At 50.7% G+C, this 26,043-nt stretch overlaps 10 protein-coding genes across 13 annotated transcripts; 4 read left to right on the top strand and 6 right to left on the bottom strand.

The window, feature by feature from the left end:
* Positions 1–109: 109 nt before the first annotated feature.
* AAFC00_000661 (uncharacterized protein) lies at positions 110–1,806 on the bottom strand (the record flags this gene model as incomplete). The annotated part of the gene is made up of 3 exons (XM_069346632.1): positions 110–1,191; positions 1,340–1,594; positions 1,647–1,806. 3 exons carry the CDS (start codon positions 1,804–1,806, stop codon positions 110–112), a joined length of 1,497 nt encoding a protein of 498 aa, XP_069200519.1.
* Positions 1,807–2,402: 596 nt separating this feature from the next.
* On the top strand, positions 2,403–3,429 carry AAFC00_000660 (uncharacterized protein; the record flags this gene model as incomplete). The annotated part of the gene is made up of 4 exons (XM_069346619.1): positions 2,403–2,444; positions 2,602–2,908; positions 2,973–3,283; positions 3,337–3,429. The coding sequence occupies 4 exons, from the start codon at positions 2,403–2,405 to the stop codon at positions 3,427–3,429; spliced, it is 753 nt and encodes a 250-aa protein (XP_069200518.1).
* Positions 3,430–3,663: 234 nt separating this feature from the next.
* AAFC00_000659 (uncharacterized protein) lies at positions 3,664–4,646 on the bottom strand (the record flags this gene model as incomplete). Its single annotated transcript, XM_069346609.1, has 4 exons — positions 3,664–3,937; positions 3,995–4,393; positions 4,464–4,576; positions 4,632–4,646. The coding sequence occupies 4 exons, from the start codon at positions 4,644–4,646 to the stop codon at positions 3,664–3,666; spliced, it is 801 nt and encodes a 266-aa protein (XP_069200517.1).
* A 497-nt stretch (positions 4,647–5,143) lies between these two features.
* Positions 5,144–7,887, top strand: AAFC00_000658 (uncharacterized protein; the record flags this gene model as incomplete). Its single annotated transcript, XM_069346595.1, has 2 exons — positions 5,144–7,485; positions 7,593–7,887. The coding sequence occupies 2 exons, from the start codon at positions 5,144–5,146 to the stop codon at positions 7,885–7,887; spliced, it is 2,637 nt and encodes an 878-aa protein (XP_069200516.1).
* A 527-nt stretch (positions 7,888–8,414) lies between these two features.
* On the bottom strand, positions 8,415–13,504 carry AAFC00_000657 (uncharacterized protein; the record flags this gene model as incomplete). Its single annotated transcript, XM_069346584.1, has 4 exons — positions 8,415–10,158; positions 10,215–10,504; positions 10,560–13,075; positions 13,138–13,504. 4 exons carry the CDS (start codon positions 13,502–13,504, stop codon positions 8,415–8,417), a joined length of 4,917 nt encoding a protein of 1,638 aa, XP_069200515.1.
* A 793-nt stretch (positions 13,505–14,297) lies between these two features.
* AAFC00_000656 (uncharacterized protein) lies at positions 14,298–16,189 on the bottom strand (the record flags this gene model as incomplete). The annotated part of the gene is made up of 5 exons (XM_069346572.1): positions 14,298–14,436; positions 14,502–14,800; positions 14,864–15,183; positions 15,237–15,919; positions 16,068–16,189. The coding sequence occupies 5 exons, from the start codon at positions 16,187–16,189 to the stop codon at positions 14,298–14,300; spliced, it is 1,563 nt and encodes a 520-aa protein (XP_069200514.1).
* Positions 16,190–17,233: 1,044 nt separating this feature from the next.
* Positions 17,234–17,547, bottom strand: AAFC00_000655 (uncharacterized protein; the record flags this gene model as incomplete). Its single annotated transcript, XM_069346560.1, has 2 exons — positions 17,234–17,338; positions 17,392–17,547. 2 exons carry the CDS (start codon positions 17,545–17,547, stop codon positions 17,234–17,236), a joined length of 261 nt encoding a protein of 86 aa, XP_069200513.1.
* Positions 17,548–20,702: 3,155 nt separating this feature from the next.
* Positions 20,703–21,001, top strand: AAFC00_000654 (uncharacterized protein; the record flags this gene model as incomplete). The annotated part of the gene is made up of 2 exons (XM_069346549.1): positions 20,703–20,883; positions 20,949–21,001. 2 exons carry the CDS (start codon positions 20,703–20,705, stop codon positions 20,999–21,001), a joined length of 234 nt encoding a protein of 77 aa, XP_069200512.1.
* Positions 21,002–21,180: 179 nt separating this feature from the next.
* Positions 21,181–22,277, bottom strand: AAFC00_000653 (uncharacterized protein; the record flags this gene model as incomplete). 2 transcript variants are annotated; one of them, XM_069347837.1, is made up of 5 exons in its annotated part: positions 21,181–21,278; positions 21,348–21,583; positions 21,649–21,742; positions 21,794–21,875; positions 21,930–22,277. In XM_069347837.1, the coding sequence occupies 5 exons, from the start codon at positions 22,275–22,277 to the stop codon at positions 21,181–21,183; spliced, it is 858 nt and encodes a 285-aa protein (XP_069200510.1). The 2 variants fall into 2 exon arrangements, with proteins under 2 accessions (XP_069200510.1, XP_069200511.1); XM_069346539.1 differs by having other exon boundaries at positions 21,930–22,259.
* A 609-nt stretch (positions 22,278–22,886) lies between these two features.
* On the top strand, positions 22,887–25,299 carry AAFC00_000652 (uncharacterized protein; the record flags this gene model as incomplete). Of its 3 annotated transcripts, none has more annotated exons than XM_069346530.1 (4): positions 22,887–24,148; positions 24,215–24,754; positions 24,805–24,996; positions 25,059–25,299. In XM_069346530.1, 4 exons carry the CDS (start codon positions 22,887–22,889, stop codon positions 25,297–25,299), a joined length of 2,235 nt encoding a protein of 744 aa, XP_069200509.1. The 3 variants fall into 3 exon arrangements, with proteins under 3 accessions (XP_069200509.1, XP_069200508.1, XP_069200507.1); XM_069347836.1 differs by having other exon boundaries at positions 23,160–24,148; XM_069346529.1 differs by having other exon boundaries at positions 23,523–24,148.
* Between the last annotated feature and the right edge of the window lie 744 nt (positions 25,300–26,043).

Here is a 26,043-nt window from a genome sequence, read left to right as displayed (position 1 = left end):
CCTCTATATCATTTTACATGTGACTGCCTGGTGGTCTAGGGTCAATTTTCTTGTCTCTATTTTACGATCTCCCACCTATCAAGACAAACCAGCGCTTTAGCAAGGAGTTCTAGGCTCTGCGGAGAAACTTGGGCCTGTCTCCGATGAAAAAAAAGGACATCACCGCGGTGACGAAACAGATGATTGCGAGAACCAAATTAGCGTTGCCATAGCCAATGGCTTGCTTCAGCTCACTCGCCAGCTCGGGACCAACAGCAAGACCGGCACTGAACACCATGTTGCTCAATCCGTACAGCTGGGCATAGGGGCCGCCTCCCTCGCCGAAGAATTCAGGGTTCGCGTCGAAGTATTTCTGGACAATTGTGCCTGCTTCGACGTATGAAGGAGCTCCTATGATCGCAAGTCCCACTCCGCAGAGTGCGAGCAAACAATTGTATAAGATGATCTGCGGATTCCCGCCTGCATGAGGAAGGCGCAGAAGAACCAGGACGGGCACGAGATAGGCATATCCTGCGACAGATACGGACTTTGTGCCGAGCCGGTCGACTGCCCAGCCGGCTAGAGGACCGAGCAGGAGATCGAATATACCCAGAGGGAGAAACAAGAGACCCGCCTTCATGGAGTCGAATCCGAAGTACTCTTGTGCCACTGTTGGGACTGTGGCGTCGAAGCTTCCCAGTAGGATGGCATACACGAAGACTAACACAAATGCGGTCAAGAGTCCTGGGTCTTTGAGACAAGGTAGAATGGGAATCTTGTGGGCAAGGGCGGATGGTGTGGTTGTGAACTTGTAGCGCGATAGATCCTCGCTATTGCCTAACAGAGGCTGCTCTTCGTTATTGCTGCCACCATCGTTGTTCCCCTCGTGGTCATTATCGATGTTCGAACTCGAGGTTGTGTTCGTGTCGCTGGAGGTATCATCGGAGTCCTCATCGTAGTATCGTTGTGCTGTTTTCTTCTCAATGACAAGAAGTCGCATCAAGAAATCGACGGCCAAGATAGCGAAAGCGAGGATGAAGACGCCTGCATAGCTGACCTTTTCGTACAGTATGCCACCGAGCAAAGGAGCGGAAAGGTTGCCTACGCTGGTGAAGCTGAAGATGGACCCTATCGTTGTTCCCAGGTTTTGTGGGCCTACTGTCTCTACACAAAGGGCAAGACCTATCGTCCATACCACTGCTGCGCTGATACCTAAGTAAAAAGTGAGCCGCGTCCGGTTGGCTAGAAACGATATGCGGTGTTACAGCTGCCGTGCAAATTATCGGGATCAATGGCATCTCCAGGCATTTACAGCAACCCGTAGTATGATGAGCATGGCACATGATTTCGTTCTACATACCTTGAAGGATTCTGGCAATAAATAGCACGGGCAGATCAGTGCCGATGAACAACAAAAAAGTCGCGCCCAGCAAGGCCGTCAATCCCAATAGAAATGGCAATTGACGGGTAGAAGTCTTGTCTGCAACAAAACCGGCAATGGGACAGAACAGGACAGACGCGCCAGCGTAAGAAGCCAAAAGACCTGCAACGGCACTTTGCACTTGATCTTTAGGGAGATGCACTCGATCTTCGAGCATGAACGGCAGGATAGGGACTACATTGGGGTCAGAAACCTCGTCGATGAGGGGCATGAGGACTGTTCTGACCAATCAATCCGTACATGAACATATCAGCGAACAATCCAATAGCGACTGTAGCGACGATGAAAAAAGTGCTGGACCGCCATTTCAAGCCTGCGGGTTTCTCGGAGTAGTCTGTCGACAGGTGCAGGGTAACGGCGAGCCTTTTCCAGAGACGAGAAGGCATTTTTCTACTGGATGGCAACGACAAAAGAATAAATTGTGAAGAAAGCGAGGATCATATCGGAGGTTATAGGAGGTCCCACAATCTATCCAGTGATACCCGGACTCTCGAAGAGCTGGTTACGTACTCGAATCTTCCTCTTACATCTTGAGCGAGTAAGTGATGTTATCCCGATTCGCCGCCATTACTTTGTGGCTCGGATAATGTTCCTACCATCTGGTAAGACATTGGTCAGGCTAGTATACTACATGTCAACAGCACACAAGAAGGCAAGAGGATAAAGTTTCCGAGTAAGGATAAAGGAGGATGGCAGCAGTAGGTAAGGTAATGTTACATAATAGACAGGTTTTGGTCTGCGATTATGCAGGACAGCCTTGTGCGGATGATCTTCGCAACTGCCCCGATGTGGAGTAGCGCTGTACTGTAGCTTCTCCCGGGCGCAAACGTGCAGATGTCTCTCCTCACCTTTGCTACACGTTTGCTCCTCACGTTTGCTAAAGCCATCACTATCTTGTCGTGTCTATAATCACACAGCTATCCAGCATCTTGTAGAAGTCAACGCGTGCTTCAAAAGCAGTATCAGCAACAGAGAATAAGTCATGGCGAGCGCCAATGAAGGCACGGCGCCAAACGCAACGTTCGTACATTGCACATCGTACGAACAGAGCGGAAGAGTGCCTGATTCACTAACTAGATATATATGAACAGTGTATACGTGAGGAAACGTCCATTAGCTTCGGCAATAATAGCACAAAAGCTAGCGGAGAAGACTAACACGGATGGTTGTCCATCACACAGGCCAGGAACCTCGAAGAAAGCGTCAAGATCCCAGCACTGATCGAAGCTCTGCGTGAAATCTTCAGCGAATACGGCAACATCGTCGACATTGTCGCGAAGCGCAGTCTCAAGCGTCGTGGACAGGCCTTTATCGTCTTTGACTCGGTGGAGAGTGCAGAGAACGCCATCGATGAAGTAAATGGGTTCGAGTTGTTCGGCAAGTCCATGTCGCTGGACTTTGCAAAGACCAAGAGCGATGCCACAGTGACAAGAGAGGGTACCGAAGACGATCTGGAGCAGCATAAGCGCCATCGCAAGGCGGAGAAAGGTAGGCGCATACTTCACAAGGAAAAGATCGCCACGAAAGAAAAACTGACGGCGTGGGACGACAGAGCGCAAGCAAGCCATGGAAGCAGCCGAAGCAGCAAAGAACCTCAAGCGTCCCGCCCCTGGCGCACCAGAAGTGGAAGCCGGCAGACCTTCAGCACCAAAAGCAGCGCGTGGAGCAGGTCTCAAGGGAGCTTCTGGCCCTGGCGCTGGAGTTGTGCCAGACGAGTACCTGCCGCCGAACAAGATTCTGTTCATCCGCCAGGTTCCCGAGGACTACGATGTCAGCGCGCTCACGGCGATTTTCTCGCGCTTCGCCGGGTTCAAGGAAGTTCGTACCGTGCCTGGACGCAAGGGTATCGCATTCGTCGAATATGTAAGTTTATGAACGTCGGTTGGTCCGTGACACATTGCTGACTGTTTGGACAGGAGGGAGAAGATGGCGCAATCAGTGCAAAGGAGGCGACTGCTGGTATGACGTTAGGCGACAGCTCCATCAGAGTCACGTTCCAGAGGCAATAATTGTTCAGGTCTTTGTGCATACTTGGTAGTTTGATATGTAAATTATGCATGAGAAAGAAGTGTCTATGGCATTTCGTGAGTTGCGCGCTGCATATACAAGTGGTGTATCATGCGTGATAGGCATGATGAAGATGTACTTTGGGGGGTGTGAGTATTGGGAACAGGATATATCTCAAGGGTAGTAGCAAGCAGTAGCAAAAAGTAAACCAAGTGAGCACGCTCAAATTACACAGATCAAAAGATGATATCCTCTTCCTCCCCTTCTCCCAAGACATCTTTGGGGACGTGGTTCTCGGCCTCCTCGTCCGGCTTTGATACAGCAGCAGGCGAATCCGAGGATTCGGCTTTCTGTCTCTGTTTCTTGAGCTCTGCCTCTTCCTCCTCGGCGTCTCTCTCCTTCTTGCCCGAGACCTTTTTGAGTCTGTAGAATTCCTCTCTGTCCAGTTCGTCGAGTTCCGAGTTGATGTACTTGATGGTGTTTTCTGTGCGTGGGATGATGACGTGCTCGCTGCGATTCAGGGTTAGTGTGTATGTATCGTGGGGAATGGTATATAAAGACACATACATGGCGTTGACTCTGCGATTGACGACCTTGATCACCTCATCGAGAATGACAAAGGCAGTCTGCAGAGAGGCAAGCTCGACCAAGGTCTCGACCGCCCTCGTGTACGTCTCCCTACACCTCTGGACCTGCTGACCACCCTTACCCAGACCCGTCAAACCAAAATCACTGGCGCCCTCGGCCTGGAAGGACTCGAACTGCGGCAAGAAGACACCGGACACGTTCTCCTGCTTCGTCCGCACGCGGAACTTTGCAGAGCGCACGGATTCCTGGATCTGGTAGCCGATTCCTGCGCCGCCGATTGCGTAGCTCACTTCGGCCAGGGAGAAGGCGGCGATCTGCATGACGCGGCCCATCTTGCGCTTTGCTTCGTCGATGCGTTTGGTGATGTCTCGGAAACGTCTGTGGAGGAGGAGGAGGGAATTGCATGTCAGACTACGGAGAGTATTGTGGATGGATGGTCGTGACATACTTTGTCAGAGCTTCACTCTTGCGCTTCAGGAGATCGTGGCCGGTCTGGGCACCCTTGAGCTTGCTCTTCATGGCTCCCAGTGACTGACGGGTCGGGAAGACGGCTTCCCTGTTCTGTGTTCATGGTGAGTTATAGCTAGTCGTGGATGAGTACGAGCACTTCACATACACCTGCGCCCGACATTATGAAAGAAGCGGCGCTGTATAGTCACTTTGTTTCTTTACGAGGGACCCTAGTCGTGGGTAAAATGTGGGAGAGCGCGCGTAACTAGGATGTCTGTAAAAGCTACAGCACTTGTATACCTAACAATCCAGATGCAGCACAGCAGCGTCGAAGCAGTAACGTCCGTCTCACAATCCAGCGGAGCGGAACCAGGAGGGATAAAGGTGGAGTGGAGTGGAGTGGAGTGGAGCGGAGCGGAGTCAAGCTGTCGGGCTTGGCACATCACGGGATACCGACCGCCTCCTCCATCCAAAGCTCGGAGACAGAGCGTGAGAGACAGTCGGGAAGGGAAATCAATTGGCAGCGCGTCTGTTCCTTTTCCTCGACCCAATCCAACTAAACTACACCGCCAGGCCCCCTCTGTGAAGTGCTAACCACCGCATCGGAATCGGAGTCGTCGTTGTCAGAAACGAAAAGAAGTGCTGCCGCCCTAAGGCCATACTACCATCCGGGTAGTGATGCCTGGCGAGCTCCTGCGCAACCTCACCACTCCGTCCTTTGTCCTGTCCGTCGGCAAAGGCAAAGACAGGAACGACGACAGCACCATTGCGAAAGCCATGACGACTGTCCAGGTCGCCGAGCTCTCCCCGACCATGTCTTCACACCTCTACCTCATCACGGACAACGATGTCATCTACGAAACGGACATCCTACGGAACCCGGGCAGCATCAGGCCGTGGCTGGACTACGCCAACTACAAGCGCCAGTATGGTTCGCTCCTCGAGCAGTGTTTTGTGTTGGAACGCGCCTGCAACACGCTGCCCAGGAGTTACAAGCTGTGGAAGTTGTATCTCGAGATAAGAGTCAAGCACTTACGGAACAAGAACCCTGCCAGATACCGCGCCGACTACGTCAAGGTCAACTCTTTGTTTGAGAAGGCGCTGGTCTTGCTGAACAAGATGCCGCGCATATGGGACATGTATCTGGCTTTCCTGTGCAAGCAACCGCTTGTTACACTGACTCGTCGCACCTTTGATCGCGCTCTCCGGGCTCTGCCCATAACACAACATAACCGCATATGGGCACTCTACCGACCATTCGCCACTTCTGCCTCTGGTGACACGGCTGTCAAGATCTGGACGCGATACATGCAGATCCACCCGGAAGATATCGAGGATTTCATTGAGATTCTGGTCGAGCAAAAGCGATACACCGAGGCGGTGAAAAAGTACATGGACATGTTAAACAACCCACGCTTCCGGAGTAAAGAGGCAAAAGGTCCCTTCCAGTTCTGGACCGAGATGCTGGAACTGATCATCGACCACGCGCGAGAGGTCGAGACCGGCCAGGACAGCGGCATCGACGTCGAGCGCATCGTGCGCAGTGGAATCACCCGTTTCCCTGACCAGAAAGGCATACTGTGGGTCGGTCTGGCGAGATACTGGATCAACAAGGGCGACTACGAACGAGCAAGAGACACTTTCGAGGAGGGCATCACCACAGTCATGACCGTGCGCGACTTTTCCATCGTCTTCGACACCTACGCCGAGGCCGAAGAGGCCTTGATTGGCATCAAGATGGACGAAGCCGCTGCGCGCTCCGACAAGGCCAAGGTCGACGAGGACGCAGACTTGGATCTCGACATTCGCATGATGCGCTTCGAACAGCTCATGGACCGACGGCCCTTTTTGGTCAACGACGTTCTTTTACGGCAGAACCCCAACAGCGTCGCCGAATGGGAGAAGCGAGTCGCTCTCTGGGGCGACACTAGCCAGCAGGTCGTGCAGACATACACGGACGCAATTGCAGCCATACATCCGAAGAAAGCCATCGGCCGCTTCCATACTTTGTGGACGAACTACGCCAAATTCTACGAAGAGCGAGGCGACGTGCGCAACGCCCGTATAATCATGGAAAAGGCAGTCAAGGTTCCATTCAAGTCAGTCAACGAGCTCGCCGAGATGTGGTGCGAGTGGGCAGAAATGGAGCTGCGCAACGAGAACTTTGACAGAGCAGTCGACATCATGGCAAAGGCCACTCAGGCACCCAAGAGAAGCACAGTAGACTACTTCGACGACACGCTGAGTCCACAGCAACGAGTGCACAAGAGCTGGAAGCTGTGGTCCTTCTACGTCGATCTCGTCGAATCGGTAAGCACGCTCGACGAGACCAAAAAAGTATACGAGCGCATCTTCGAGCTCCGAATCGCCACTCCTCAGACCGTCGTCAACTACGCGAACATGCTCGAAGAAAACAAATACTACGAAGAATCCTTCAAGGTCTACGAACGCGGCCTCGACCTCTTTTCGTATCCCGTAGCCTTCGAGCTCTGGAACCTCTACCTCACCAAAGCCGTCGACCGCAAGATCAGCATCGAGCGCCTGCGCGATCTCTTCGAGCAAGCCGTCGAAGGCTGCCCCCCGAAATTCGCAAAAGTCTTGTATCTCATGTACGGCGCACTCGAGGAAGAACGCGGGCTCGCGCGCCACGCAATGCGCATCTACGAGCGAGCCACGCGCGCCGTCTCCGACGAGGACAGGATGGAAATGTTCAATTTCTACATCACGAAATCCGCATCCAATTTCGGACTAACGTCCACGCGGTCAATCTACGAGCGCGCAATCGCCGCTTTGCCCGACGGCGAAGCCAAAGAAATGTGCCTCAAGTTTGCGGAAATGGAGCGACGACTCGGGGAAATCGACCGCGCCAGAGCGATCTACGGGCACGCGTCGCAGTTTGCAGACCCCCGACTCGACGCGGGATTCTGGTCGAAATGGGAGTCGTTTGAGGTGCAGCATGGTAACGAGGATACGTTCAAGGATATGTTGCGCATCAAGCGGAGCGTGCAGGCGCAGTACAAGTACGTTTTTTTCGTCTCTTCTAGCCCCATTCCTTTCCCATCAACCCATTCCTTATCTCCCCACCCCAATCCCCTTTCTGTCTCACCACTAACCTCACCATCTACAGCACCGACGTATCCTTCATCGCCAGCCAAGCAATCGCCCGCAGCCAAGCCCAGCAACAACAACCCCACGCCTCCAACGGAGCCGACGAAGAAGACGCAGCCGACGAAGACCGCGCAACAACAGACGCCATGGCGGCGCTCGAGCGCCAAGCACGCGCTCCAGCCGGGTTCGTGGCTGCCTCTTCAGGACCAGAGGGCGGGAACGTGCACTCTGCTAATGGGCATGGAAGTGCGAGTGCTGGAAACGGGGCTATGGTGAATCCTGACGCTATAGATGTCGATGTGGATGATTTGTGAGCGGCATTCGCTTTTTTTTTGCGTTTCTTTTGTTTCTGCTTGGCGGAGCTTGGGTCCTGAGAGATGGAGAGGAGAGACTACCGTTGGTTTTTTTCTCATGTTCCCTTTTTGCGCCGGAGGCTGGGTTTACCGGGGCTGGCTTGCGTGGTATAGCGTGCATTGGATCGAGAGGGAACAAAATGGAAAGGAAAGATTGACAGAGAGAAAGAAAAAGACAGGGGTCTGACATCTATACCATACAGTACTTACTGTAGCTTAGCTTATATCCATACGTATATACAACGAGGGCTCTGGGTTGTGGTATACGGTGTATACGTGCTCAAAAGTATGGAATGTTGGAAATGTCGCTGCTACCCTTCCTGTTCCGACTATCTGTGAGACCTGGAACATAGAACACGGCACATAGCAGCATGATATGTATCTGCACAGCGACACAATTGCCCTTCGAGGTCTATTTGTATTTCTCCTTCTTGTGCTTCGTCTTCAGAGTGGACTTCAAATTACATACGTAGCTTACACTGGCCTGCTCAACTCTCCTTCTCTGCCTCTGCCTCTTTCTCTTTCCATTCGTCGGCGCGTGGTAGAAGCCTACTGGTTTCTTCTTCTTCCGCTGTGACGTCTGTGCTTTGCGTTGTTTCCTCCTCTGCTGCTGTATCTGACTTGTCTTGCTCTGCGTCAACGGATTCCTCTTCTGCGGGGGGATGTTGTTGCTGCTCTTGCTGCCTGAGAGGCATCTGTTGCGTCGTCTGCGGCTGCGACACCGAAACGTGCACATCCGGAAACAGCTCGGGCATCAGATCTGGCAAGAAGCGATTGAGCCGCGTGCGAGTCTCGATCCACAACTTCCTCTGCTGCTCTGATCGTTTACTAGATCCCCGTTCTGCCTTCTCATCTGTACTATACGACGACAACGACTGGGACGAAGCCGACGGCGAGTGCGCTGACGAAGCAGCTGTGGGTGGACACAAGTAACCTCCTGCGGACATGACGAGAAGGATATTCTTCAGCGACTCCGGCACGGCTTCGACGAGCATGTCGCCGCCCTGTCCGCTGTTCATGAGCCGATCCATGATGTCCAGAATCTCCATCCAGAGGTCGTGCATGCCTTCCCACTCGCTGAGCAGGACGAGGTAGTGCAGGAAGATTTTGCAGAGGAGTTGCGCTGCTTGCACTCTTGTCTCGCTCATTCCTTTCGGGTCGGTCTGGTAGACTTCTGGTTTTAGGAGTCGATGGATCAATGGAAACAAGACTGAGCTGAAGATGTTCGTCCACTCTTTATGGTCTGGTGATGCGAGGTCGTTGGACAACAAACATCTCTGGAGAGAAGTAAAGGCCTGGTGCCGGATCTCCCGACATGGATTCGTGCATTGTGTGATGAAGCAGCGGAAAATGGGGTTCCAGTATGCCTGCCATGCTTCATTTGTTTCCAGATGCGACTGCTGGATCAACGATGTCACGCGGTGAGTCGTTTCATGGACGATCGCGATTGCTCGTGTGCCGCGCTTGATAGTCTCATTCACCACCGTAGGCTTCTTGGCAGGAGGAGCGGCCGCTCGGCCACGGCGGACATTTGGATCTTGATGCGGCTCGCGAGTGACTTCTGAACTTGCTGCTGACGCAAATTCATTCAGCAGCGTGATGGCGGCTTCGTAGTTGTCAGCGGTTATTGCTGCCGAGGAACCTGAAGCAACCTCCTCGAGTATCTGAAATACGGCTGGCGCTGCTTCAGGCAATGGATGTAGAGACGAGAGAATTGCCCAGAAATCCGGTGCCGTTGCGATCTCTTTTCGCAGACTGGTCGGGCTTCTGATGCATTCCGACAACCCCTGAAGTATCGACGGAGCACACTCCCTGAGCAAGTCCTGGCTGAACGAAGAGATTGCGTGCAATACGACAGGCGTACGCACGTAGTCCAGCTCGTCGCTAGCCCTCAGCAGACTCAACAGATAGTACGACGTCCGGCTGACTGCCACTGGATGCAGTCGACCTGTATCACGGATCGCGGACTCCAGCGAGTCTGCAACGTCCTTGCCAAGTGCTGCAATAGTATCATCGTCACGCATAGCAAGAAGTGTTGCGAGCTCAAGGATACAAACATAAGCCGGGTCGTAAGGTGGAGGTGTTTGCTGTACAGGTTGGCCATTTGGCCGCACTGGTGTGGGTGCCGCCAGTGGAGACTTGACTGTAATGACCCTTGGTGAAGCTTCATCTTCGGGAACCTGCGAGAGTAGCGAAGTGGTGAATGCCTGGAGTGATTCCAGTGGCATTTTCCTACTAAAAGTCAGCTGATCCGAACGTATATGACCGCGACAAATTGCCAGTCTTACCCAATATTTGCAAAAATCTCGTCCAGTCTGCACGCGTTGATGCAATCCACAGTGCACAGAGTTGCTTCAATCTCCTGATCGTTAGGCTCTGGGGGCTCGTCGTTCATGACGCTGGAAACATAAGACGTGAAGGCAGAGAAGAGGCCAATATCAGTAGACTTTTCGTTGCGCTCGATCACCTGCGCTGGGCTCTGAAGCGGTATCGGTGGCAGATCCAGGGTTGTGGGTAATGATGAGAATGTGCCGGGTATCAGGGAGTTGACAAACAAGTTCACGAAAATACGTATGATCTGGCATTCATAATGTCAGTATGGTCAACTAAAAAAAAACTCTGGTGTGACTTACGTGTTTCCACCCGTTGCGAATGGCTGCTTCGTGACCGTTGATGATGCGGAAGAGGACCAACGTAGCCAACTCGGCCTTGTTCTCGCGGCCAAATTCGACCGCAAATTTGCTGACCATGATGCTCTTGCCACCTGCCTGCACCTCTGTATTGAGAGCAGTGCTTGGAGGGGTCTCGGTGGCGAGTGTGCTGATCTTGGCCAGCGAAGCTATAATATGATCGAAACATTCGTGTAGATTGTATTTTGCTGCAATCTGGGCGCATTGGTCAAAACCCGCAATGACACGTTGGAAGACCGTGTCGTCGGTTGCGGACATGAAGACATAGTTCAAGGTAGCAACCACTGGTCTCCAGGTCGCGGCGAACATGTCAGCATCATATATATTCGTGTCGCAAAGCACGAGATCTTTGGCCGTTTGCGACTTGACTAGCAGCTCTTTCCAGGCATAATCAAATGCATGCTTGTTATCGTGCTCCTCGGGGAGGATGATCTCATGGGTCCGAATAGAGTCATAAATGTCTTGCAAATACTCCGGGTCAAAGTCTTTGCCTCCGTTGATGCCCCGCAAGTTGCGAGCAAAATCAGTAAATGCCATCCTTGCCTGCTTCATGTTGGGGTTGTGCTGGTCGGTGTTGAGCATGATTATAGCATAAGTCAATACATACACCGAATCCTTGTCTGCGATACCCTCAGGGATATCACTGGCACAGTATTTCTCGGCGAAGACCGTCACAATTCGCTCGATGAGCTGTGACTCGCCCGGTAGTCTGAATGTGTTGAGAATCTGTCGCAGAGCTTCGTCTACACGCTGACCGGTAAAATCAAAGAGATCCATGAACGCGTCCAATATGGCCTCGTTCGACCTTTTAGAGATGTATTCTCCCAGTACCTTCTTATCGATCCGGGATGTTCCCTTCAAAAATCCAGTAATGGACCTAGGGTCATCCAGATTCTCTATTATACCTTGTGAGGCAAGGAATGCAAGACCTGATTTCGGGCTCTCGTTGAATTTCGCCGTGCCCTTGATAATCACTTGCTTTCGGGCTCTTTGGTCTCGTAGGCTTTGCTGAGCGGGCAGTGCATCAACATGAGCTTCGTCTTCCAGACGATCGGCAATAAATTGCACGTAGCCCAGCAGAGAATCGAGACAGAGTGGGGGAACGTTGGTCGTGCTCCAGGTGGCTGAATCTGGGAAAGCATTCCTCGATAGCAGGCCAATCATGTCCAGGCAGAGATCACTATGGTCGACCTCGCAGTCATAATTGACAAAGAGTTCGACCATAAAACTTGGTATCCGCACGAGTGCGCCTACGCTCTCCACCATGGCTTCACGCGCATCGGGCTTGCGCGAGCCGCCCTCCATGCCCAGTCTCTGTCGATCTCTCACGGGCACAGGTGTTGCTCTGCCGCCCTGATTTGCACTTGGCGATTGTTTCACCAATCTTGGCGCCTGAGGCACACCTTCGTAGAGAGAAGGCTCGATGTTTGGCTCTTCTGGGATTGGTACCTGGGGATGGAGGCAGGCGACAACATACGACAAGTACAATTCCTGCTGAAGTTTCAGCACGCTACGGCAAGTAGCGAGCAGTGTTCCGGCCACGCGCAAAGACTCATGCAGGATAGCAATGTTCTCCGATCTGACCAGCTGGAAAAGGTTACGGCAGAGAGTGTCTTTGGCGAGTGAAGCGAGAGAGGGGTGATATGCGATTGAAGGACCAGCCACCTCCAGGGCCACATTGACAATACGTAAAGCCATGACCCTCATGGTGTCGGTGTACTGTTTATCATGCGGATCTAGCAGATCGGCCAGGGTACGGAACAACTCACGTATCGAAGGCAGTGAGTAGGGTTTGATAACCGGGATGTCTTCCGTCGTGGTTACTTTGGTCAAGTCGACCTGACTGCTGTTGTTGAAGTCTCTCGATGGTCGTTCGTCGTTCATACCCTGGGGCACATCGAGGCTGGCGGAACCTCGCCCGTCAGCTTTTGTGCCAATCTGGTCACCAATATTGTCACCATTCGACTCGATCTTGACAGCATCCTCACTATCTTGCGCGTCAACGACGCTCTCTGCGTCAGAGCCTAGATATGTCAATCTCTGGAAGATAGTCTGGCACATGGTGACCATGGTGATTTCCGCAGAGCGGCGCAGAACCTCGCTCATGCGCAAGGCGCAGCATATACTGATACCACACTCCATCATGCCGCAGACACTCTGATCGCCAAGGACCTGTCCTGAAGGACCAGTGATCATGATCTCCATCAACTTCAAGATACGCAGGAAGACGACATCGTCCGAGGCGCTGTTGTCACCCTCGAAGCGGCAATTGGTGACGCTCGATGACAACAGCATCATTCCGTAAGCGAAGTTGGGACTGTCGGGTCCAATGACGCCATAGGACAGCATCTTGGTGATGGCGATGAGGGCCAACGAGGTTATAGGGGCAGTGGTGGAAGATGAGCGAATGACTTGCAGGAAGGGCTGGAGTATCGAGGGGGTGTCGAAGTTGTGTATGTCTTGAGAAGAGGTCAGCGTGTCAATGCAGCATTGAATGAGTAACACCAAGGACTGATCTTACCCTTGCAGCCCTTGAGATCACTGCGCAGACGAGCAAAGGCCGACAACAACGGGTTGTCCTGCATGCTCTTCCCCTTCTTGCCCCTCAACCCCCAACGCGAAGTGAGACCTCCGTCTTCGTCACCGAGACCCAATGCGCCAGAAGATCCACTTCTGGAGTGGCAAGACTCGCGCTCAGCCGTGGGAGGATGGCGTGTCGAGCCTCCTCCCAGAATGGCAGACACAGACGAGTGCGCCCAACGCGCATGCTTGCGCATGGCAGAAGTGACGGTGATGCATTCTGTCACGACGAGTGCAACCGGGTCGATTGCGACCGAGGCATTCCTTGTGCTCCTCGGTCCCCCTCTATGTTGCCCCTCAAAGGTCATCCTCGAATCTACTGCTGTGCTGGCTCCATGGTTCATTATGTCTGGGCGAGATCATGCATTGCACCCTGGGATCGATCAAGGGGAGCTTGTTGTTCCTTTCGCAGAAATCAGGTGTTATGACAGACTTGTGATCGAGTGAGACCCTGACAAGAGGAGTATATAACAGGCGGCGAGAGCCTGACAAGTGGCTAGAGTGGGTTGACGAATAAACACATGTCGATGATGGGCGAGAGACATCTGGTCCTAGTCCTCGCAGCTTCCCCGGACGGAGGAGCCAAGCCGCCGGCCCGTCGTGTCGCATCGAGATCCTCCCCCAGAACATAAGGTAAGGTCCATACTGTATCTAATAATAAGGTACCAAGGTAAATCACAACTACCTGCCTCGGATACCGTATGGTAGCCTAGAGAAGAAATATCATGTTACCTTGCTCCGATGAGGACAGAGTGTCTATTCTCGCTGGGAGCATCAGCATCTCGGAAATAGCAGTATCGAGCGAACGCAGCTCCAATAGAAAACTGTAGTTAATATTTGCTAGAAGTGAATCTGGTAGCCCGGACTCTGTCATGTATAAGGTACACATGCACATTCAATTCCTTGCCCAAGATAGAACACATTCTGGTCGACAGAGGCCATTTCTCAACCGTGCTCGGCGACACACAGAGACGTAGCCCCAGATATTGCAGGTCTCACCAACGCAGACTGCACTTGATTCGTGCCCTGTAGATGATTTATCACGTTTTTTCCTACCATTTCCCTTCTAAAGCACCTTCCTGACGCCCCCGGATACGCCGTCTACAGATTGCTCTCGTCCCGTGCTGCCTTCTTTCCGGCGGCGGCTGCGGCGGCGGCTGCGGCTGCGGCTGCGGCGGCGGCAACCTTGTCTTCGCTGGGATCTATAATGTGGCCCTTGCCGTCCTTTGCCTCGAGTGTGCTGCTTGACGTTAGTTGACCGCTACGCAACCAGTGCTCGACGAGCAGTCCACTGCTGAAGCTTACGAGTCCGAGTCCACCTTGACGCCTTCCTTCTTATCCGCCAGAGCTTGCTTCTCCGCAGTCTCCTTGGTCGACATGTCGAGAATGTCCGACTTGTCCTTCTCCCACTGACTCGCAGTGTCGTCGAACTGCGACTGGATCTTCTCCAGCCGCTCTTGCTTTTTCTTCTCTTCCTCCTCTCGTGCAATACGCTCGTTTTCCATCTCCTCCATGTGCCTGATATCGTCCAGACTGGGCTCGTACAAGTGCCAGATGGTGTAATGGGGAAGACCAACGACCGAGTATCCCATACGCTTAGCCATCTGCGCGGCTTTTGTTAGCATTTGAATCGGGGTGGTGGATATTTCAGGGACTGCTTGACTCACCTTGCCAAAACCCTCGGTTTCGGCGTGTTTCTCAAAACTGAAGGCCGGGAAGTGCACTCCTGCTCTGAACACCTTGGCCTTGGCCAGGATACTGACACCTCCGACACCGTCAATCTCCATCTCCATGTCTGGGTCACCGTAAGGATCGCGGAGGTAAGCAAGATGAGGGCGCCAGGTGGCGTATTCTGCGTAACCCTCGACAATAACGGCATCCTCGTCCAGCGTATCAGCCAGCGCCAATGCGGTCTCAGACTCTTGCCACGAGTTCAAATCGTAAGGTTGCTCTCCACCAAGCCAATCGGGTAGGGGTCTCCAGACATCTGTAATTCTTGTCAGTGTATGCTTTGTTGTGCCAAGCGCGCGGAAGACGTACTAGGTACAATGACATCTTTGTTGTGTCTCATCAAATCTTCCAGAATGGTAAAGGGGGCGGTTTCGACGTCGACATCTCTCCAGTAGACCCAGCTGTGGGTGGGACGAAGAGCTGCACTGAGCAACCAGTTGCGAGCCTGTGCCATGCTCTTTCTCCTGCTGGCCTGAGCAGCAAAACCGTGTCTGCTCTCGACATCCTGGTTGACCTTTTGTCCAAAATCCTTCTCAATGACAGAGATTTCACCAAAAGAAATGTCCGGTCTCTCATCAGCTTGCAAGTTGGCCAGAAGATCCGACAGCAGATTCAGGGTGTTGTCCTTGGAATCACCGACGAGGAAGGCCAGGTCGATGAGATGGTGGGGATACGTCAAGTTGCGCAGATGCGAGAAGAACATGGGCAGATGCGGCGCGGCATCTCTCAGAGGAGCGCAAAGCAGTATTCTCTCCTCCCTTTCCCATCCCCTGGCAGTTCCGGCCACGTTTGACAAATCGTAATATCGCACGGTCTCGAGCTGAAGATCAGCGCCGCCTGAAAAAAGCCCTAGAGATAAGGCAGGGATGACGGCGTGTCGCAGGGAGGGAAAGAACAGAAAGACGAGGGCAAGGGTCAAGCTACCGCCCAGTGCGAGTCGAAGGAGAAGTTGACGGCGCTTTCGCAGCGCGGGTTGTGATCTAGGAGAAAATCTGTGCATGGCATATCGTATCAGTGGATTGCAAACGCGAGCGAGCAGCGCACGAGTGGTGTAATCTCGAGCGCGATGGCGACGAGTCGTGAAATCATAATATCATAACAAAGATTCAAGATGCATGATAGAGGTAGGCAGCATCGTACTTGTGGGGTTGAATTGAAAATGCGCCTCGCCCGCTCAGCGGGTAGGCGCCCGAGTGACCATTGGAATATGCGTGCCTGTTCATCTTGTCCTGTGGCCCCGCAGAGGCATACACGGGTAACATGCACGCTTGGAAGAAGAAGAGGAGTAGCAGATGTTGATGCGGAGACCGTGTCCCCTGAGAAGCGTAAGCCCGCTTCCTGGCGTGACGTTACAGTGCTATACAATTGCTTTTGGCCACAAGTCGAGGCAGAGAGTAGAAGAGAGTGAGAATGAGAGTGGGGGCGAACGGCGACACCTGCTATTCAGAAAGCGCGAACAGAGATGAATGCGCGAATGGAAAAAAACAGTGCTCTGTTCTGAATGTTGATGTGCAAAAGGGTGAGACAAGCAGCTTCAAGGTGTCAGGGCGGAACCGTGGCTTTACGGGGTCGCGAGCGACACGAACGTTGGACCGTACCTTATACCTTATACTTCAAAAGGCAAGGTAGCTTTACCGAGAGATCATCCTGGCCACCTTTTCATATGGTGTGTATAGCACACAGACATTGCTAGATCAATGTAACACTGCTTAAGATGAGGGTGCGCAACGTATGCTCCGCAAGGATTTTACTTGGTCTGTCTACAGTCCATCTCTAGGGCGACCCTGTCCTTCATTGACGACAATTCATGTGAACAGGGTGGTGCCCTGATGATCATCAAATTCATGCAACCCATTACAAAGCTACAAGTTGCTCTACTGTAGTATACAGTACTGCTGAATATTCATTGTTGCAAGTATTCTACACCTTATACTGTCTACTGCATCTTGTGGCTCGAACGGTCTTGACGCAACAGTTTTTGTGAGTGTTGATCATGCTCTACACGACTTCACTCTACTCTCAACAAGCATAATACTTCAAACACTTGATATGGAACGGATTTCGCACACTAATCAAATGCCGCTCACGCACTCACTACAATGCTTCCCACTCCTCAAAGGACATTTCTAGTGGATCGAGGATATGTCTAATAGTTTCCCCCACACCTTGTTCTTGAACGTGCTTCGTAAGTGCCGTCACCTCAGCCTCGTAACGCGCTTGGGCGACTTTCGTGTCTGCAGTCTGGTCTCGAATCTCGAACGTCTGCGTGAGGCTCGATCTGTCTCTTCGACGGATAGCTGGATGTATTAGTGTGGTGGCGATGCATCAAATGCAAAACAGTGTTCGATAGCTAATGGCGATATCAGGTGTTTTGGTCGTTCTAGAGAGCCCCGGACTCCAGTGACCACTAACTAAGAAATGAGTAATTAGTCAGGGTTCAGCTCGAACCCAATTTGTTACTTACGCCATTCTCGTCTTCACGTCCTCTCAGAAAAGTGGCAGGACGGTAGGTGAGTCTGCAAGTGTCCCATTGAAATTGAGGCGTAGTCAGCCTGCGTAGAACGTTGAGAGCTTCTTGCTTTGGATCGGCGGCTTGAAGAATCTTGGAGTTGAGAAGCATGGTGGTGCTATGTAAGTGAGATATCGCACATCGATGTCGACGAAAAAACATATAATACGCGCTGAACTCAAGGCAGCAAATGGGGTATATCTCAACACGTCCAGTACTAGAGTAGCTCTGTAGCTGGACTCTGAGGGCAATTGATAAGATGGGCGACGGGCAGACGTAGGACGTAAGGATTTACGGCATTCACATCACATGTGACCTGATCGCCCTGATTGATATGATATTGCAGCGCAGTGGTAGCGAATGAGCAATTTGTTGCATCGACATGCATGCTTACAGGTGGGAACCGGTGGGTCTGTATGCCTCTCGGTGTCTCAGCAATCTATGCGCCAACGGATGCCGCCTCGAATGACCAAAGTCTTAGTGGGCTTAGGCAAATGAAATCGCGCGAAATTGATTTATTCAAGTATATCATGCACTACTAGTATCTTTCATTTAGCAAATTCAAGTCCACCAATCACTTTGTCTTCGTGACTGTTTACTTTTGGAAGGGGCTGACGCACTCCAGCTCCGACTGACTGGTTCCGAGAGACACGATGCATACCTCAGGTATGAATGCCAGGGAGAGGGGTTTTCAGCGATCTTCCCAAATGAGTGTCTAAGGAGGCCATCCACAGTATGTTCGAAAGACGAGCCGCCATTTGACTAGCTCAGATGGCTGAGACAGTGGCTGCACACAACCCAAGGATTACGCCTAGGCAGTATTCTGCAGGCTAGATGCAGAACAAGATGTTGATCGCAGGCAAGTGATATACAGGATACGTACGCAGTCGATATGAGGTGCAACTACACACTACCTGAAGGAAGGACGCTGAAAAGATATACAATGCTATAATCTTAAAAAGCCCAACACGCTTGCATGGGCTTTTATAGTCGCTTTGATGCACCATAAGCCTATCACTCTAGTCAACATGCAGACGGATCCTCGACTACCATTGATCAATATTACAGAAACTGGCGAAAGGATTGCGTACCTTAAGACTTCGGAGGATCTGGCAAGTACGTCGCCTTGGAGTGCAGGAAATACTCTAGTTGTCCTTTTGACATCATCACAGATATAGTGACCCCTGATCAGTATGCTTTTGCTATTGGAGAGCATGCGAAACGGCAGACCGCGAATTCGATATACCCTGGCGAAATGTTTGTGGATCTGGATGAATTACTCAGTGGAAGGTCTGTGAGGCCATCCAATAGGCCCTTCGCCAACATCTTGAATACGTCCGATAATCCGTCTATTGCAATACTTTACACCATAAACGCTACAGATGGAAGGAAACGCGAAGCTTTCCAAAACCCTCGCGAATGTGTCAAGGTGCTCATGGCAGACAAAGATTGCCCACGTTCCCACATTCTATTCTTAAGAGGAATGCCAACAAAGGAATGGATAACCGAGATCGGGTCCCTCTGTCAGACCGACCCTGAACTTTTCAACACTCATCTTCGTTTTCTCTGGCGAAACAACTTGTTCTCTCATCCCTCAGTGCCGTGTGTCGCAGAACCAACAATCAGGCTAACATTCACGACGATTGGATGTAGACAGAAGAATGTTCATGAGTCCGATCAAGAGGCTGTGGATCAATTACGAATGGATGGCATGAAAGCCATGCACACCTATGAGAGTCGACTCAAAGATGATGTAAAAGCCGGTGACTCTGTTGTACGAGGGTTCGCTGCGTTGGATGAGAAGTACTTCCTAGTCGAGCAAGAGCTTTGTGTTTGCTTGAACTATGTACAAGGACATTGGATAGGTAAGCTTCTTTCACAGCTGGGGTATAACAACAAGATCTTCTAATCGAATCCGCACAGCTCTTGTCATGACGGATGCTGGAAATGATCTGTCGGAAGGACCTCGAGGACCTTGGCTCGATACTGACGATGGAGAATTTCCTTCGCCTTGGACAAAGTTCTTGCCAACGATTCAATATCCGTCAAGGATAGCGCTGAGGACCGACCCGACAGACCTCCACCTCGGCAATGAGCCACAGAAACTCCCACAAAGCGCGATATTGCAAGCTCTAGATTATGCCAACCTCCTCAACCCTGAAACAATGCAATTGGATCCTTTCTACGCTATCTCGGATCTGTTTCGATTCTATGCCCACTCTGAAGCTCAATTATTGAACATTGTCGAGGCTAAGATTCTGTCTGATACAGAGTTCCATCCCGCCCCAAAGCACAATGCTACCCTCTCGAACCTGCGATTCTATATGGACATCGTTGAGACTCACTCATCTCGCCTGCGCTCGACCATCGATGTGGTCAAAAACCGAGGAGGAGATAATTGGCCTCGAATCTCGAAGCAACATGAGGATCAGCACAAGAGAGCAGAAACTTCCGCGAAGCTTCTACAAGAGAGCTTTGGATACCTCAGCCAACGCGCAGAATCTCTACTCAGGCGATGCCATCGGGGTATGGAACTTACTATGAATGATGTTATGCTAGCCGAGTCTAAGCAGGCTATCTCCCAGGCTCGAGCTGTAACGCGATTGACTCTAGTTGCTTTTTTCTACATCCCTTTATCGTTCACGACCTCGTTCTTTGGTATGAATTTTTCAGAACTGGGTACACAACTGTCAATATGGATTTGGTTCGTCACTTCCGTGCCTGTACTCGTCCTTTCTGTCGGATTTTTATACTTCGACGGAGCGAGGATAAAGGAATTGACCAGATCACTGTTGCACCGAAGAGAAAGCTAGCCTACTCGCACACCTCTGCAGTGAGCCATATTGTTGTAGATAGAATGATTTTTGAATGTTACTTTGCCGCTAGGAATGCGGCTCATGTAAATCAACCTACACTACTCTGTCTCGTTACATATATTAAAGCGATCCCGTATCATAGTGATCAGCATGTGCTGTTGCTGTCAGCCTTGTTTCAATATGAGGTGGGGGTCTATGATATACGATATATCAGTCTCAAGGCAACTCCGATAGGTGGATTTATTACTGAGTGACTGATAGAGGTACAAGGGCACGAGCCTGCTCGTATCGAAACATTAACTACTTAACAAAGTCCCACGCCTAGGGTACCTCGTTATTCGGAGTTGTTCTTCCTTATGCTTACAGCTTATTCTTGCTCCTGCCATCTTCATTCAACTCAATCAACCCACTCCTACCAGAAGATCGACAGATTTCACACTCCAACTCATCATGGAGAACCAAGACAACCAAAAGACTCAGCCTTGGAAGGCGTTCAAGTCTACCTACTACAAATCCAACCACTCTGCTCAGCCCATCAACTATAGCTATGCCAAGGGTCAGATAATCGATAACCCCGGTACAGCAGGCGAGTTCAATTTATCTATAGAATATGATACCGAGGACATGAAGGGTAGGTCACAAGTCTGTGATCAAATTTGGTACTACACTCGGATATTAGTCTAATGCATTTGACAGGACGCAGAGTAGTATTTTCTAGCCCATCCTCACTCCAACCGACACGCCTTTGAAGCTATTGGACAGACTGCCCAGAGGGACTTTCTTAATGCACTTGCATCTTTGTTTTATGTAGCTCGTGCTTGGAAAGCTGCTCCGGAATGCACAGGACTAGAGTGATGATTACCGATCTCGATCTTTAATCTAGATTGAAAGACTATCACATAAATACAAGTGGAGAATGATATCTCCTTCAGGTGTCATAGAAAACCAATGCTCTTACTTCAATGCTTTCTCGTGGCAGACTGCCTCCAGTATAGTCTCGATGAGAAAACGAAGTATGTGGAACACCTTATACGATTTATTAGTATGAGTTTCTCTCCCATGATTAAGCAATTAGGGTCTTTGAAGTAATCTTACATTTGTGCTCAATTCCACTCCTGTTATCGCCCTGAACGAAGATCCAAGCTTCATCTGGTTTCTGGTCACTGAGGTAGTACCATTTCTGCTCGTTGTCGTAGTGCAATAGCGTGTTCTCCATTTCCATGTCCTCAAACACTATGTCACCTGCTATGGTAGAATCTTCACTGACAGTGGCAGGATTACACAATGCCAAAGGCCAGTCCTGGATTGGTCCACGGAGCGGTTTCCATACACTGGGATCTTTCTGTCAGATCTGAGACCTAAAATTTAGATACTGATTGACCAAAGTGACACGTACTTGACGAACTGATAGCTCTGTGAGGGGAGCTCGTGTATTCCACTTCGGTGATTAAGCCGTCCCGCCATCTTGCGAGCCCATCCCTGAGTCATATCTGTGACACTGTCAGTCTTCCATAAACCCGCGAGTCAAGCGTGAAGTGTACCTATATGGGCTGTAGTCGTCGGCTGGTAGTGCTGATAGACTTCACCAGTCGCAATTGGAAAGCTGATGTGGCGTCTTCGAACCTACAAGATTGTCAACACTATTATTGTCGCTGGCGCATATTGTTTACAAAATACCAGATGCTCAAAAATCTGCACGCGTGATGCTCCCAGCATATCCATCAGAAGCTGAGCAATCTGTGGCAAATACACTTGTTTAATCTTGGTTTCGTCCTCAAAATCGTGGTAAGCTAATGTCTCAGGAAGAACCACAATTTCGAATCCGTTGTCCTCAATGGTGAAGCGATCCTTTCGACCTCGAACATCCTCCAGAGTAACATCTTGGATAAGCCCTTTGATATTTGACTTGGCTAAATTTGTGGGAGGGTTGAATTTGAGGGTATATGGTTTTTCACGCTGGTACAGCTCATCTCTAGGGATGAATGATAATGTTCCGGTTGTTGACATTGTCAATGTGACTCGCATGAGTGAAAGCTAGGAAATATACTGGACTGTACAATGCAGAGTATAGAAGAGGAGTGAGTAAGTGCTGTAGTCGTTTAGGTCACTGAGAACCACCAGGCATGCCGTTTCGCTCGGATCTTCGATATCAGGCCGGTGCAAGTAGCATTTGCAGAGGCATAGTGGATGCAACGACTCACCATTTATCCGATGGGTCTCAAGGGTGGTTTTCCATACTGATTATGGGCAACTGTGAGCGACTCGGAAAATGTTCCGGAACACATCAAGCAAATCGTAGAGCAACTTCTGGCGATCTGCCCAACGAAGGTAAACAAGCACTGAACATACTCGGATAAGGTCGTAACGGGGCTGCAGCCCTGAAGATCGCCGCTCAATGCAGCCTCATATATTCGCAGCTGCATGTGAGCAAGGAAAACACTCTGAAGGATTAGGGATGTGGAGCCGACTGCAGCAATACTGAGGGATTTTCAAACGTGTTAATTCAACTCATATATCCCATGTCAATCATGTCCTTATCGTCTTCTAGCATGCAATTAATTTGATCAGCTGCCCGGAATCACCAATATAGATACGTTATGGTATCAATGAGCGAAAGCCCTGGACCCTGTAAGCATGACAGTAGGTCTATTTGCCAGCCGTAAACATGCGAGAGTGGTGTCTAACAGCTGCATATCGGAGTCTGGTGAGAATACTTTATTAGCGAAATGTTTTAAGCGATATCTGGTCTTCCGCCACATACTTGGGGGTCCTAGGAGTCCTACGGCGAACGGAAGAAGCTCTGACTTCTCACTAGCTTTTGAGACGAACGGAATCTCGCCAACTAGTAGCGCTGTTGCTTTGGGCTTGGTACCAGCAGACTCGCTTGAGGCCAGAGATACTCTTTTGATGCGAGATCTTTTTCTAGGCTGGCTAGCTAATCCAGTAAAATCCTACGAGCAGAGGGAAAACGAAGGGACCGAAGAGGCTACTTGGTTGCTCATATTCGATAATGTCGATAACCTGGATGACCTCGATGATTACTGGCCTGCCGATGGATCTGGCTCTGTTCTTGTGACAAGTCGAGACCCGCTATCCAAGACATATCTTTTCTCTCGAAGTGGAGGTAAAGACTTGTCTGCACTTGACATTACTGACGCTACAAAACTTCTCACCAAACTTGTCGGTCGTAAGAAGCAGACTGCGATTGATCGTAACGATGCTAAAGCAGTCGCTGGTGTCCTCGGAGGTTATCCTTTAGCCATAACGCAAATGGCAGGGGTGATAGCAAGGCGTGACCTTACCTTTGCTGAATTTCTCGACCTCTATATAAAAGACAGTGCTCGTGAGGATCTTTTTACGCATACTGGACCGGCCAGAGCCCGTGCTGGCTATGGCTATGAGTTCACCGTCGCATCAGTCTGGGCTCTCGAAGATCTAAAGTATGGTGGGACTTTACTGGATGTCGTGTCCATGCTTGGACCAGACGGTATCCCGGAGTACATTCTGGAGCCTGATGCCGTCCTCCCTGGTTACCCCCAAGATAGCTCGGATTACCTAGCAGCCCGCACTGAATTGATTAGGTCCTCGCTGATTACAAGAGACAAAAATTCGGAGAAAGTGGTAGTGCACACCCATCGCCTCCTGCAAGATCGAGCACGTGCGAGAATGTCCAGCGAACGATTTGACTTCATCTTCACTTTGTCGTTGAATCTGTTGTCATCTGCTTGGCCTTATGAAGAGTTCAGCTTTGGGAATGAGCTGTACAGGTGGGGACGGTGTGAAGAGCTATATCCCCACGTCCGTCGCCTCCAGAGTTTATCCTCTCGATTTACACCACCATCTGAACTTTCATGGTCACATATACAGGGTCCAAAACTCTTGCTCGATGCTGCATGGTAAGATCTACCATGTGAACTTTAGCATCCATGATAAGGGTGGATGTTAACTAACAGGACCATCAGGAGCAGTATAATGCGTGCAAATTACACGGAGACACCACCAATGCTTCAGCTAGCGGGAAAGATGCTCGACCGTCTACATGAGCAGCAAGTCGACAGTCCAGATATAGAGAACGAAATCTTGAATGAGCTCCAGACATTAAGACGGCTCATATTCTATTACCGTGGGGCTCGAACAATGCATACGAACGAACCAGACGTTACATTGGCCAATCTTGAAGTCTTCAAAAACCAGGTCATTGCCGAGTATGGCGAAAAGATCTCGGGAGGTACAGATCGAATCCTAGGAGTGGCGTGGAATGAGTATGGCAATGCGTTGCTCCAGAATAATGACACTGTTCAAGCCATCGACTGCTATTGGAAGTCCATAGATGCTCTGGCTTCACTTGACAATGCAACTGGAACGGCAACATCTATGCCATTGGTGAACCTTGGCTTCGCTTACTGGATCCAAGGTAACCTCTTGGAGGCGGAACATATCTTTACACGAGCACTTCAGGACCGAGAGACTGCCTATGGAACTGATGACAGAACTTCTTTCGTGTAAGGCTTTGCATCTCTAGCGACTCTGCACGCACTAAGATTGATCATAGTACCGGAAAACTACTACTTGGGCTTGGTAATGTTAAGCTCGCACAGAAGGATTTCGACAGGGCCTATGCATTACATCGGCGTAGCCTACAACAGTACAAGGCTACTGTTGGTCCAAATCACCATAGGACAGGAGATGCTTGCAGGAAGGTTGCTGAACACTGTCTTCGACTGGACGACTTGGACTCATCTTCGTAAGTGGATTTTTTCAACCTTCTGATCTTCCGCAAATGTCCACGTCTCACATATGATACAGTAAATTTCTAGATCAGTCGGCCAAGATTTATGGCGATCACCATCACTTCATCAGTGAGCGCGCTTGCACACATCGTAAGCGCGGTCTGTTGGAGAGGCGCCGCGGCAACGATGTCAGGGCCCGAGAGAATTTCGATGCCGCCATGAAGTTGTATAAGCAGCTGTGCCCAGATGACCCCAGAACGATCGACGACTTGAGTGATGATGATTTTGACAAAAAGATTATGTTCTGGTCAAGATAGAATTTGGAAACATGCCTCTTGAAGCAATAAAGGCAATCCTGTGATTTCGGAATCTACAAGCATATGCTCTAGCAGAGATCTTATAATTAGATATGCGTAGCAATGAGCTTTCTTGCATACTCAGAGCGCCCATCCAAGCTCATTTGAAGGGTCTCAGTTCAGCGACAACCTCAAGGGTCAAGTAGAAGTTGCGCTTGAGCCATCAGTGTGCTGATGTTCGGCTTGCTTGAGAGGATGTGATGAAAAGAATATCGTGTTTCCTCGTGACCGTGACAAGGAGTGGCCCAGAACACAGGGGATGATTTTCAATCTTCACCTTATCGTAACCACGATTGGCGAAAGACGCGGGTATCAATTTGCTCAGCACGATGCATAATTCAAGGGTTCAATGACCCTGGACGTACTTTGTGCCAGTCGCATGCATCACTTCTCAACACTTTGTCATGGTCACTCGTTGTTCTGATACACTTATCGCTTCATGGGTCTTCGCGGTTGCATAATGTAATGATTGTAGTCCGGGCCGTGGTGGGTGAACCATTGCACTGGAGCTGACCCGCCTTAGGCCGCAGCAGGTTCGCGACATGTCCCGCTAGCAGTGCTGAAGCACTTTATTTGCACTCTAAGTCCGCATGTGTTGCAGCTACCTTACTACAAGTACACGCGTTCTGAAGGGTGTGCAGCGACGCTACCTTATTTATCGCTTTGGACAGCTGCTTCGAGTAAATCTGACCAGTGGTGCTGTAC

This window comes from Neodothiora populina (genome assembly GCF_041146345.1).
Source record: "Neodothiora populina strain CPC 39397 chromosome Unknown canker_contig_11, whole genome shotgun sequence".
Lineage (NCBI taxonomy): Eukaryota > Fungi > Ascomycota > Dothideomycetes > Dothideales > Dothioraceae > Neodothiora > Neodothiora populina.
Note: the sequence above shows the minus strand (reverse complement) of the source record. Positions and strands in the feature narration are given on the sequence as shown.